At 37.4% G+C, this 14,491-nt stretch overlaps 1 protein-coding gene across 1 annotated transcript in view; it reads left to right on the top strand.

Annotated features, from left to right (window-relative positions):
* The first annotated feature begins 3,474 nt into the window (after positions 1-3,474).
* LOC115450775 overlaps positions 3,475-14,491 on the top strand; it is a 38,073-nt gene continuing 27,056 nt past the window's right edge. The window contains exons 1-11 of the mRNA XM_037443395.1: positions 3,475-3,582; positions 8,280-8,406; positions 8,489-8,661; positions 9,201-9,360; positions 9,478-9,578; positions 9,850-9,988; positions 10,847-11,031; positions 12,277-12,465; positions 12,765-12,908; positions 13,414-13,611; positions 13,890-14,111. Of these exons, the coding sequence (XP_037299292.1) occupies positions 8,286-8,406; positions 8,489-8,661; positions 9,201-9,360; positions 9,478-9,578; positions 9,850-9,988; positions 10,847-11,031; positions 12,277-12,465; positions 12,765-12,908; positions 13,414-13,611; positions 13,890-14,111 (1,632 nt within the window). The 5' untranslated portion in view covers positions 3,475-3,582; positions 8,280-8,285. The remainder of the gene's footprint in view (positions 3,583-8,279; positions 8,407-8,488; positions 8,662-9,200; positions 9,361-9,477; positions 9,579-9,849; positions 9,989-10,846; positions 11,032-12,276; positions 12,466-12,764; positions 12,909-13,413; positions 13,612-13,889; positions 14,112-14,491) is intronic.

Genomic DNA, 14,491 nt, shown 5'->3' with positions numbered 1-14,491 from the left:
TTTGAGTTTGTCACGCACTCTGATATAATAAAAGTATTTAAGAGCTTAAAAATAAAAGCACTGAAGACCTATGGGGTTTATCTGTTAAAGCGTTGCAGTCAGTAATAGACAACATTGCCCCAATTCTTGCGGAAATCTTTAACTGCTGCGTCAGAGACGGCATATTTCCTGATCTTATGAAGGTTAGTAAAGTAGTACCAATTTTTAAAGCAGGTTGTTCTAACACCCCCTCTAATTTCAGACCTATTTCTATTTTACCAGCCTTAAGTAAGGTATTTGAAAAACTAATGCTTAACCAAATGCTGGTGTTTTTAATAAAAATGGGATCTTACATAATAGACAATTCGGCTTTACAAAGGCAGATCCACGCAAGATGCTGGACGTGCTTTAGTCAAAGCTGTGTTAGATGCTTGGGAGGGATCCCAGGATGCACTGGGGGTCTTTTGTGATCTTTCCAAGGCATTCGATTGCGTCGATCACAAAACCCTCATTTTAAAGCTTCATTATTATGGTATTAGAGGAATTGGACTTAAACTAATATCTTCATATTTATCAGGTCGAAATCAAAAGTATTTATCGACAACGTCTCCTCTGCCGGGTCCGCAGTTAGAATTGGGGTTCCCCAGGGTTCCATATTGGGTCCATTCCTATTCTTAGTTTACATAAATGACCTGCCTTACATGGTTGATAATATGGCAGATGTAGTATTGTTCGCTGACGACACTTCGATTATTTTTAAGTTAAATAGAAGGGATGAGAATCTCGGTGAGCCACATAAAGTACTTAGTTTGATTTCTGACTGGTTCTCTTCTAATAATTTACTTTTAAATGCCGCAAAAACGAAATGTGTCCGAAGATTTTTCGTTACTGAATAAAAAAGGAACTAAATATTGATTTAGTTGGGGATAAATTAGAATTAGTTCCCTCAACGGTCTTCCTCGGGGTTTCAATCGATAGTAAATTGCAATGGGGCCCCATATTCAAAATTTCTAGTAAACTGAGCTCTGCCGTGTTTGCTATTAGGAAGATTAGACAATTAACTGACGTGGCTACGGCAAGGCTAGTGTATTTTGCATACTTCCACAGCATTATGTCCTATTGTATTCTTCTGTGGGGCTCTGCTGCAGATCTGCAGACCATTTTTATCTTGCAGAAACGAGCGATTAGAGCTATTTACAACCTTCGCTCTCATGATTCCCTTAGGCAAATGTTTAAGGAGGTGAATATACTGACTTTGCCGGCCGAATATATTTTTCAGAATATAATGTACGTACGTAAAACCTTAGTACTTTTATTAAAAACAGTGACTTGCATAGTCTAAATACCAGAAATAAAAATAAATTGGTTGTCCCTAATCATAGGCTCTGTAAAACCAATAAATCTTTCTTAGTTAATAGCATTAAGTTCTATAATAAACTTCCCTTCGAAATTACCAATTTGACCGAACAAAACATTCAAGTGTTATGTTAAGCGTGAATTAATGTGTAAAGGATACTATACTGTATCTGATTACCTTAATGATAAGACGGTTTGGAAAGTTTGTCCTGCACACAATGACCCACCATGTTAGCACACATTAGTAATTAATTAACTGCCTAAAATGTCTTTGTTACATGTCTCACATGCTTTTTTATAATAATGACATTTCTATAGTTCTAATTTGACATAATCATATCATATCTTAATGAAATGTAATTTTTGAAAGACGACCACCCGATCATGTTGTGTTTGCCTTGTTCCAATATCACTATTTTTTTTCTTTTCTCATGATTGAAAACTATGATTGTAAATGTAGGCGAATGCACGCTGTACGCCGTTATTTAAGTATGAATCTATGTTCTCTTTTATTTGCTATCGCTAATTTTATTTTATGCCGCTCCAGGTTTAGTCGATTGGATTTCATCTTATCCCATGTTAACGGTGATGTGCGTGCATTAGCTTATATAACTATTGTGACTATGTACAAGAAAGACTTGGAAAAAATACAAAGAAGTACTGAACAATTGATGACAAAAAGAAAGCCCGGAGTTTCTTTCTGCCTTTCTTCTTCGGGTAGTCATCACTTAGGTAGCTAGTGAAAGGCTGGTAGGTTAGCTAGGTTAGGGCTCATGTCCTCGCCGGTGAGGATCCCGACGCGTTACCTTTCTATTTCCCCCTACTTGCCAGCCCGAGCTGGTTACTTCGGTTTGTACCTAGTCTTTTGTATAAACTTTATCCCTAATTTAAAATCTCCATAGTTATATAAGTGATTTTAATAGTTGTTTAGAAATAATAATTATTCTTATTCTTTGTTTTGACGTATCATAAGTGCAACTTTGTTCGCCTACGTGATAAATAAAGTATTTTATTTTTTATTTTTTTTATTTTTAACGACAAACTAAGTGAAATTAGAATATTTTTTGATTACCAAAAAAATTAAAATCTAAGGCAAAATGAATTGAGAATATTGGGCGACGTGATTGGAATCCTACACCAAATACATATATTCGTTTTTTACATTTTGAGAAGAAATGCATAAACCACACGTTTAATTAACGCGAGTAAAAGATAACTGTTTTCCAACAATATTCCCGATAAGTAAAATAGTAATGATTATTATACTTCACCTAATAGTAATATTACTTTAATATATTGCTATGAATACAATTAGAATTGTTACATAAAAGAATAGATAAACATAAAAGATAAACATAAAAGAAACAACATAAAGATGAAATGTAAGATATATTTTTACAGTTGGCGGTCTTATGTTTCGAGCAACCTTTGCATGCACGGAAATAGATACATAATCATATTGTTGTTATTGCAAATAATTATTATAATTGATTATCTTAACCACCATCTTTACGCTCATTGATTTTAGTTTGCTGAAACGTAGTTATGTTTCTCGATCAAAGAGCATAATAATAAAATAAAATAAAACCAACCAAATAATTGCTGGCTACGCTATCTTATTCCATTTATCATGTATTAAGTAAATATCTTAATCTGTAACTTAAATTTTTAGCAAGGAATAGTGCAACATACATATATAGATCAAACACAACTGGATGTTTGTCACAGCAGGTACTGCTTTCTTTAACAATTGTTACTTATAAATCAGTTTCAGTTTGTTTGTTTATATTATGCTTTGTTATATTTATATTATGGTAGAACCCAACCTCTTTCGTATTTGATCTTTTATGTCTCTCTTTTAATTCTTCGATGTCGATACAAAATTTTCGGTACTAGTATATCACTATTGTAAAGGGCGGAGTCGACGCCATTTTATGCATTAAATGTGCCGCATGTCACGTGACCATATCACTCATCCTCTATACTCTTTTATCATTGTGACAAACACTGTGACAAAATCTAGGCTGTATGGCTAAGAGCCTTTGCCTTCTCCTTAGGAGTAAATCAAACCAAAAAAAAACACTGTGACAAATGACAGCTGATCAGGCGGCAAGTTGTTGATAATTTAACGTAGTGGCTATTTGTTATTTCTACGCCATAATAATATAAAGAAGAAGAAGTTATTTCTACGAAGGGAAAAGTTAGTAAATTTATGTTATGAGCTTGTTTTTTATTGTTTAATTTTCGGTAAGTTTCTTTTAAACATAATTGTGTTTATTGTGAAAACGATGTAGATAATTATAGTATATATATAGTATATTATACTTAATATTATTTAGTATATTTTTTGTCGTTGTGTCCGTCTTAGCGCGAGTCATCGCTCGGCTTTTAGTAACAGTAGGTATCCGGGACATGGTTTAATTTTACGATAACTCTTAACATATTCCTTTTAAATTGTATGGTGTAAATGGCAATTATAATGCACATAAAATGATTAAGCTAACTAATGACAGAGAATCCGAAGACTAGACTAGACTAAGACCAGAAGGAGGAGCGCATCAATGAAAAATTTTGCAAAAACGCAAAATAATTTTTTTTGAGAGCTTCCATTACATGCTCTAAGTAAACGCTTAAAGTTACTCAACAATCATCTAAGAAGAAATTGTTCCTCGTAAAATATATCTGTACTATTAAAAGCTGAAGAGTTTGTTTGAATGTGCAAATCTCGGGAACTATCGGTTTAAATTGAAAAATTCTTTTAGTGTTGGATAGCCCTTTGTTCACAGAAGGCTATATATCATCACGCTATGACCAATGAGAGCGGAGCTGTAATGAAAAATTCTGCAAAAGCAGGGAGAATTTTTTACTTTTGAGAGCTTCTGTTGCGTGCGCTGTGTAAACGGTTAAAGTTATGCAACAATAATGTTCGACAGAATAGCTCTTAAAAAATTCAAAAAATTATATCATAAAACAAAGACCCCAGCCACATCTGTCTGTCTGACTGACGCCCGAATACTGAAACGCTACTCAACCAACCAACTTGTCTGAGGCCTACTTAAATTTAACAGGCTACTTAATTTAAATGGCATTCTCAAACGTACATTAACTCTTGGTCTCTCGTGAATCGCCGGCGAGCCAAGACAGCTACATGACATTTGCGTGTGTCACGGGATTATAACCTTATATACTACATATATACTACATAATAAGGTTATTTTTCCGTCACACGCGTAGCTGTCAATGTTTGCCGGCAAACATTCAGCTACCTCACGGGTTAAAAGATTTTACAGAAAACTCAGTTGAGGAGCAGTTAATTTGCTATAGATTATAAAAAGTTTGTTTTAGTTTACATAATTTTAATAAAATGATATTTATGTGTCGTTTCACGCAGCATAATTTATGAAACATAAAAAATCATATAACGTAATATGCAGTTTAATTAAAATGATTTTTAATTATTAAATTCTCAACATTGTTGTAGTAAATACATTCCAACTTATTTATACTTGCCATTTGGCAGCATGATCAGTATTGAGATTGACATAATCACTTTAGAAAAAACTTCTGTCAAATTTTCTTCAACAATTAAATCATAGTGATTATATTCTCTTTGTTAACAATATTCATAATTCTTATTTCGTGTCTTACCACAGAAGTTTATATTTTGTAATTATATCATTTATCAATGGGGTCTTCAAATAACAAAACCCAAAAAAGGGGTTGACATAGATAAATAGAAAAACAAGAACTGCTGGATATAGTGAAAAAGTAAGTATTGGATTTATTTGGAGGCTCATTGACATAATTAAGAAAAAAGGGCATTGCTCGATGCGGGCTGCTTCCGACATTCCATCTGGAAATTTTTGCTGGAGGCCTTTGTTCAGCAATGGATATCATGTGGCTGATGTTTTTTTTTTTGTTAAATAATTTTTAAAAATATATTCTTGAGTAATAGAGTGGTCAGAGCGTGGAATAAACTCCCAGAACATGTGGTTACACCTGGAAACATAAACCAGTTTAAGAACCGACTGGACAATTACTTAGCTGCAAATGAAAACCTGTAGTAATAGCGAGATGCGGGCATTATCAGTTGTTTCAACTGCCTGCCTGATGTATATAATAATAATAATAATAAGCCCGCAGGTGCGGCTTTGTGGCGAGCCGACGGTGAGTGGAGACACCGCGTTCCCTGATTCCGTGGGGGCTAAATGAGACCCCCTGACCCTTGGCTTGCCTTAACTGGCCGGCTAGGGGTGGAAGTCGCAAGAGCTAAGAACCTCAGCTCCAGGGTGGAAGTGCTCAATCTGCGTAATAGCGAGGAAACCCGCTCCGGGACGCGATAGCGACCCGCGATGGTGAAATCGGTGCACACCTCTCGACACCCTTAAGCCACCCACACCGGTGTTGCGTCCTTGGCTTACGCCACTTATGGGATGCCCATCTAGTGGGGGCAAGTCACCGCCTGCCTTGAATACATAAGATTGAGACATTTTACTTGGCAGGCGCCCCGTTGTCTCAATCAATAGCCCAGCAACCAGTCCAGCTAGATCCCATCCATAGACCCAGTATAATTCCCATCTTTTCTGCAATAGTCCCTGCACCTTGCAAGCGCTGTCTTTGGCTGTATTTCCTCCATAAGTATAGACAGAGAGAGTACTCGCAAGGTGTATAAACCCCAACTAGAGTAATGTATCTTAAAGGGGCCTCTACGTGTCGGATCCATGTCCCCACGCAAGCCTTCCAAAAGGACCGGCCTTTATGCCGTGATTTTCCGCAGGAAAGATACAACATAATAATAATAATAATAATATTTGTTTTATTGGCAGCTCCCGTGAGGAACACAGGCAGTGAGCTGTAGGCGAGTAGCCGGCTGTGAAGTGAGAGGCCGTGGGTTCTCTTGTGTGATATATATAATCAATCAATCAATAATTTATTCAATAAATAGACTTCTGCAGGCATCTATATATATGTACTATGTGTAGCAAAATGTCTGTAATGAAATTTTATGTGTCTGATATATAAGAATTACAATATCAAAATATAATAATTACAATAAAGTTTCTTCTTGCTTCTCTAATAATTATTTCTTCATTCAGACATGTTCAGACTTTCAATAAAATTAATTTCTCTTAAAATTGTTACATACACACATAATAAAGCTAATCATCCTAGAAGGGGTAGGCAGAGGCACAACTAGTTCCATGATATGAGTACAATATGATGTACCATATTGTACTCATATCTATATATATGTACTATGTGTAGCAAAATGTCTGTAATGTAATGTTTATATCTCTGATATATAAGAATTACAATATCAAAATATAATAAATACAATAAAGTTTCTTCTTGCTTCTCTAATAATTATTTCTTCATTCAGACATGTTCAGACTTTCAATAAAATTTATTTCCCTTAAAACTGTTACATAGACACATAATAAAGCTAATCATCCTAGAAGGGGTAGGCAGAGGCACAACTAGATCCATGATATAAGCACAGGCACAACTAGTTCCATGATATGAGTACAACATGATGTACCATAGGTTACTACACATGAAAAATATTCTAGATGACCTTTTGATTGGTGCCTGTGGCAAAGAAACGAAGGGCAATCAATATCTGGTATTTCTTTTTATGACCGGCTAGGCTGGATCAATATCCAGTTTAAATCAATATGATGAATGAACATTCCTGAAATGACAATTCCTGAATTAAAAAAGCATAATTTAGGACAATTCCTGAATTAATGAACATAAATGAAGAACTGTTTCCTTGCTGAGTCGGAATCTTCTTTTAAATTCATCATCACTGTACTCTTCGAAAGTGTCTAATTTCTCTCGATTTCTTCGATTGACACTATATTCTTCTTCAGACAGTGATGATAGTGAAGAAAAAGACATTTTATTAAATCGAAAGAGAATATAATAACTACTAACACAACAATAAATATTTTAGCGTAAAGATTTGAGAGTAGTCGCAAGCACTCTCAAATTAATCTCAATTAACAGCCATATAAGGCGGCCTTAAATAGCTGTCAAACTTTAAGCAGGGTTTGTGAATACTGTTTGAATCAATAAGCGGACCTTAAACCTTCGTCGCCTTAAATTTAAGTTTAGGAAATAAGTGACGTTTCAGTATACCAATTTCAAAGATAACGAATGCTTAAATCCGTGAGGCCATCTTAAATATTTAAGTAGCGTTTGAGTTTTCGGGCGTGAATATGATAAACTCAAAAACTACCCAACGGATTTCGTTAAAATTTGGTATGGTGATAGTTAGAGACCCTGGTAAGGATATAGGCTACTCTCTATCCCGGGAGAAAATATGGCGCGATTTTTATCCTGGAATCTATACTATTATAATTCATTGAAGAATTTGTTGTTTCATTTGTTTATTTGAATGCGCTAATCTCAAGAATTATAGGTTCTAATCGAAAAATTATTTCATTGTTGGAAAGTTCATTTATCAGGGATGGCTATAGGATGTATAAGATCAGGCTATGACCAATAAGAGCGGAGCATCAATATATTATGTTGCAAAAACAGGGAAAATTAATTTCCCTTAAGAGCTTCCGTTGCGTGCGCTCAGTAAATGGTTAAAGTTTCTATCCCGGGAAAATATATAGCGTGACTTTTATAACGAAAAACTTTATTACGCGGGCGCAGCCGCGGACAAATGCTAGTATTATAATATAAACATAATCTGCCTTTTTTTCTAAGGACTAAACGCGGCCATATCCATTTAGCGCGGTCTAATGGCATTTGGCTGAATGCGAAAAACTCCAATAATGCCCGATGGATTTTGATAAAGTTTGGTATGGAGATAGTTTAAGACCCTGTTAAGGAAATAGACAGCAGTACTTTTATCCCGGAAAAACTTTTTCACGCGTCTGGAGCTGTGAGCTAAAGCTATGTAATTATATAATTAATATTGCATTTAACAGAGCAAAATGGAGCAATGGGAAGCACTAGTGCAGCAGTACCCAAATACGCAAGACCTAAGAACCTTCACAAACACACTTGTGAAGGCTAAACCCATGGTTAAAGAGGACTTAGCACCATTTGAAATAAGTATTAAATACAATTAAAATTTAATATAAAATATTACATGGGGAAAATATCTGATTTTTTTTATTTTTTATCCTGCCACCAGATTGGTTTATAAACTCCTTGCTATATAAACCAGTGGAGCTACTTACAACAATATCATCACAGCGTAAGGTCGAGACATGGGGAAAATTACTTGAAGGTGCTTTTAAGCTCCTGACTGATATTGTCACCAAGTTCGGAGATTCTGTAGAACAGCACTATGAAGACATTGTTCAGGTAATGGAGTGAGGCTCTTTTAATCTCTTTTATATTAATATATGTTGGGATGACAATGAAGATTATAGTCACCATATTTATTAGCTTTGGAATTAATTATTATCACCATTTCATAGACACCAGAGGGTCCCAAACCTTTTTTTTCTCATAGACCCCTTTCAAAATTTTGATGGTTATAGTGGAACTTTTTAGGTTTCGCAGAGAAAGTGCATTGCAAATACCCCCTGGCCATTGTGGGGGAGTATGTTAGGGTCACCGTGCCTCTTACGACCCCTATCAATATTATCTGTCTACATAGGCGAAGTCTAACCAACATTTTAGTACTTTACTATCAAACCAGATAAATTATCGTAGACCCCTGCTTACGAATTGTCGACCCCCGTTTTCCAGCCTACGTAGAATCCCGTCAAGTCTCCCGTGGACCCCCGGAGCTTCACCTGGTCCACTTTGGGAATCATTGATATACACAGTCACTTTATCAGGTGTGGTTTCAAAATATTGTAAGTCGATGTTTTTCATCATAAATGTGCACTTTTCAGGTTTGCAAGCTGGAATACCCACCTAAGACCGCCAACCAAGCGCTGACGTGCTTGGCTCAGGTGGCGCGGCGCTCGGCGCTGGGTGCGAGGGATGCAGAGCGGTTCATTGAACAGCTGTTAATTTCGAAAAATTCTAAGACGCAACTTGCTTTGCTTATAGGTAAGTTAGCCAGGAGATGTAAACATTCCAAATGAAGACTGTGTATTTTGTGACGACCAACACAAGTTTTAGTGGTCATCATTCCGTTCTGTTTAAGATTATTTTTTGTGATTGTAGGTACTATATGCGAGTACCACCCTGATCAGGTCGAAAATAATATTGAAACCATACTTAGAACATTTTTAAGCTCTAATGTACTCTATGGCGACAGAAATTCTGTAAGTAGTTTGATCATAATACTTTATCACAATGCTACTAAGATTATTTCGGAAGTTGATAAAAACATTTGAATTTTTGAACCGGCTTCCGCTTGAATTTCAATGAAATTCAGGCACGGATAGACCTACTTTTAGAGTAAGTAGTTGTAAGCATTTTTTTTACATAGGGAATATACATAATTGCACTTTTATTTCTTGGAAAAACAGTCACGCAGGCGGAGCCGTAAGTAGAGGCGAGTATTATATAATCATTAGGCCCCATGACTTTCAGCATCAAGTGATGTGCAGTGCGTTGCAAGGCTTGACTGGACTATTCAAGAACTTTGGTGAGGACCTGCCCACAAGTGATCTCATACTGCTCTATGATAAGTTAACTAAGGAACTTATACTCAGACCCAAGTGTGATAAAGGTAAGCTGGGAATTTTGACGTATATTTGAATGATGATACTTTTCATCTTTCGTTTGTAAATGTGACCTTTGACTATACTCATCATAATAATGAGTATATTTGTTTTGCTGTACCAGAATAAATTACAATGGCTGTACTACATTAGCGTATTTGTCAAAGTATTTGCACCTTTTGGACAAACATTATCGACTTTGGGTCTTTTATACTGTTTGTCCTAAGAAATAATGCCAAGGAGAGGTCCAGCGATAGAAAACACGTTGTGGTACTCGATTTAGCCCCATGTGTGTTCTGCGATTTGCATAGTTTTCGAGGTATGATATTTTTTCTGAATATTTGCTCTATCTGTGGATTTCCGCTTAACACTATTTTTTGGGACATCCTATATACTAAGTTGATGTTTTGGCCAAATAACTTAAATATTTGTTTAAATACGCAAAGTGTAGCTCAAAGAATACACATTAAGGTGGTAGCTCAAGGTCCATTTTCAAACATTTTGTTTCGGCTTTAATCTGGGTAACTAAACAAGTATTGGCAAGTAAAGAATTTAAATTCACGTCTAGTTAGTGATTAGTTCTCGCAGTTGAAAGAAAAATGTAAAAATAATTAATAATCATGGATATTTCGGCCTTTAAAATTTCGTCATATTAAATTTTAAAGGCCGAAATATCCATGATTATTAATTATTTTTACGTTTTTCTTCAACTGCGAGAACTAATCACTAACTAGACGTGAATTTAAATTCTTTACTTGCCAATACTTGTTTAGTTACCCAGATTAAAGCCGAAACAAAATGTATGAAAATGGACCTTGAGCTACCACCTTAAAGGAAAGCATTGCAGCATGGGTATTTGTGTGCAGTGGTGCTGGGCATCCTGAGTGCGCACGCGCCGCTTTTCGCGGAGCGCCTGCTCGACGACGCGGCGCTGCGGCGCGCGCTGTGGCGACAGCTCGCGGCCGACAACGACGCCGCCATCGCCGCCGCACTGCGAGGCATTTACAACGCAATCTTTCAAATGCCGGGACAGACTAACGAACTAGTACAGGTACACACTGAGCCATCGACATTTCTCTTTTCGAGACGTTATATCTCCAAAGAAGTGTTTATCAAAATCATTCTTGAATTAGGCGTCTAATGAACCTGAAGCGAGCTAATGACAAATTTGTCACGCTTGCGCAATGAATTCGCGGGAAACAGGGCGAAGCGAACTATGAACGGGTTTCTATTTTTTTTTATTTATTACACTTAGTTAAAATTTAACATGACTGCCTCGGTGGCGTAGTTGTATTGCACGTCCGGTACTATAGCGCTCTGAGGTCCTGGGTTCGAATCCCGGGTCGGGCAAATTGATATTTGGGTTTTTCTGCTCAGTATCAGCCCGGAGTCTGGAATTTGTGCCCGATATGGCGATAGGCTCGCCCCCTATCACATCATGGGACGGAACATACTTGGCGAAAAGTGGGTGCCCTAGTTGCGCCTCTGCATACCCCTTCGGGGATAAAATGCGTGATGTTATGTATGTTATGTTATGTAAAATTTAACATATAAATACTCTCACAACTATTCAAATAAATTACTACACAATATTATTATTATTTATCTAGGACTATGTCGTTGGCGGTTGTCCTAGTATCAACTGTATCACAGCCGTCAGTGTCCACCACCATAAACAATTAAATATAATTAAATAATATATTTAGTAGCAATAGTACATACAGCTATAAAAATAATTTTGAAGTAAAGACAAACATTAATATAACCACAATGCAAGTGCTTTAAATATGTAATATGTGCACAGTGTTATTATAATTTTTGATTATAAGACAATTTCTAGTTTTTTGCTTACGTTTAGAGTAAGGGGATAAATATAATTGTCACTATTTGCAGTATTATATATTGAACAGCTCGCGTTGAGCACTACAAGAGAAAAAGTTTTTTTTATTTATTTATTGCTTTGAATGACGAGACCAGCTTGCCGTTCGCCTGATGGTAAGCGATATGACTGCCCATAAACTATAGAAACACCATCCAACACTGAACTACAAAGTATTGTTTGGTATTCAACTGCGCTTGCCATTCTGAGACGTGAAATGTTAAGTCTCACTATGTCCAGTAGTTGCACTGGCTACAATGTTCTTCAAACCGGTACAGAACAATGACCACACACTGTTGCTTGGCGGCGTAAATAGACATTGCGGTGGTACCTACCCAAGCGGACTCTCACATATGAGAGACCTACCACCGGTTGAGTATAAGTAAGTTGAGTATAAGTAATGTATATTGTCCACAGAGAATAATAGATGAGGAAGTGACCCCGCAGCTGAAGTCGTACCGTCTGACGAAGTTCACGGCGCTGCGAGTGTTGTCGCTCGCGAGGGAGCAGCGCGAGGTGCGCGCCCACGTCGGCGCGGGCAGCGACGTGCACGTGCTCGAGTTCGAGCTGCGGCACGGACCGGTCACCTACAGCGTCGCCGATGACGTAAGCACAAGCCCACCAATCATTGACGTATATTCCATAGACACGAATATATAAACTATTTGTTCAAATCTGAACTAAAATGGCAATTAAACGTCACTGTTATAAACTATATTCACTTGAATAACAAATAATTTTACTTATTTGACTAATAATTTTTATTCACATTTTAAACTTAGACTCGAGTTCTTATATTATGAGCGCTAGTCCGTACAGTACCACAAGCTGTCAATATTGACACCACACTAAAGTCATCTTGGATGGATTGCAGTTCAACTCAGTTAAAATAATTATTATTTCAGATAGCTTGGTGCCTCGAATCCAACGTTGCTAACAGCGAACGACTCCTGCAGACGGCGATCATGTTCTTCACAAATTTGCCGAAAACAAAACTGAAGCAGACTGTTGTGGACAACTTGTTTGCCTCCCCAGATAGCGTGAGAAAGGTAAACTTCCTAACGGATATTAGTATGCAAGTTGTTGCTTTGCATCCTCGCCATATTTGAAGGGTACACATAATCATCTAATAATACAATGTAAGCCCTACCCCAAACTGGAATTCGAATATTTGATTAAATTATTTGACGAAGATGACGACCCCACGACAACGCTAATAGCCCACACACACACATGGACGGCACCAACTGTTTGTAATCGACACGGCTAGTCGCGGCCGCAGCGCGCGTCAAAGCACTTTGTGTGTGTATGTGCTGTGTAGCCCGAAAATTATTGACGCCACACGGGGTGAATTCGGGGTGATTGCAATTACACGTGTGGTTTTAATTTTAATCAATTATTATTTTTTAAAAATGCAATTTTCGGTACTTATTTTTTCCTTGAATCACACACACTAACTTCCGTAAATATGGCGGGGAAATCAACTTGTATAGTGCCACTAAAGTATAAACAGACACTAGAGACAATTTACAATAAAGATAATTCTCCTTTCAGTCTTGCGTGATCTTTTTAACAACGGAGTCGTGTCAAGACGCCGTCTCTCTGGAAAAATTTCGACCGCTGTGGACGCTTATATTCAAATGTGACGACGGAGGCGACGACAAATTCCTAGAGGGTGCCAGACTAGTGTTTGAAGATTTTATGGAGTATTTAGTGATGCTGCTTGAGATGTTCCTCGATGAACAACATGAGGTCTGGTTTTGTATCATCTTATTACCTATTATTAGTTTAAATACTTTCATATAAATTAAGTTGCTAAGATGAATTACCATATTCTATTAGAAATGTTTTTTGGAGTATTATATTGCTTTGCAACATTTGCGTAATGACATTTTTGAGCTTTTATTTGTATAGTTAGTTTATTGTATTTGTAGTACATGACATAATTTTATAATCATTGCAACTTGACAAATAAATATGCGGTTGTATAAGAAAACGGTAGTTATAATAGGAAAATGTGTGTTGTTCAGGTGTTCCCGGAGAAGTTGTGTTGGTTGCTGTACCTGTGCGTGGCGGTGGCGGGCGCGGGCGGCGCGGCGGAGGCGGGCGCGGAGTGCTGCGCGCGCGCGCTGCGGCTGGCGTGCGGCGCCGTGCGCGCGTGCGGCGCCGCGCCCGCGCTGCTCGCCGCCGGCGCCGCGCTCGCGCCCGCGCTCACGCAGCAACACCGACACATACAGATGCAATTCTATCATGTGATACATTTTTCATCTATACTATTATATAAAGCTGAAGAGTGTTTGTTTGTTTGTTTGTTTGAACGCGCTAATCTCAGGAACTACCGGTCCAAACTGAAAAATTCTTTTTGCGTTGGATAGCCCTATGTTCGTGGAGTCCTATAGGCTATATATCATCACGCTATACCCAATAGGAGCGGAGCAGTAATGGCTAATCTCAGGAACTACCGGTCCAAACTGAAAAAATCTTTTTGCGTTGGATAGCCTTTTGTTCGTGGAGTGCTATAGGCTATATATCATCACGCTATACCCAATAGGAGCAGAGCAGTAATGGCTAATCTCAGGAACTACCAGTTCGAACTAAAAAATTCATTTTGTATTGGATAGCCCTTTGTTCG

This window comes from Manduca sexta, chromosome 26 (genome assembly GCF_014839805.1).
Source record: "Manduca sexta isolate Smith_Timp_Sample1 chromosome 26, JHU_Msex_v1.0, whole genome shotgun sequence".
Lineage (NCBI taxonomy): Eukaryota > Metazoa > Arthropoda > Insecta > Lepidoptera > Sphingidae > Manduca > Manduca sexta.
This window is presented reverse-complemented; position numbering and strand designations above follow the sequence as displayed.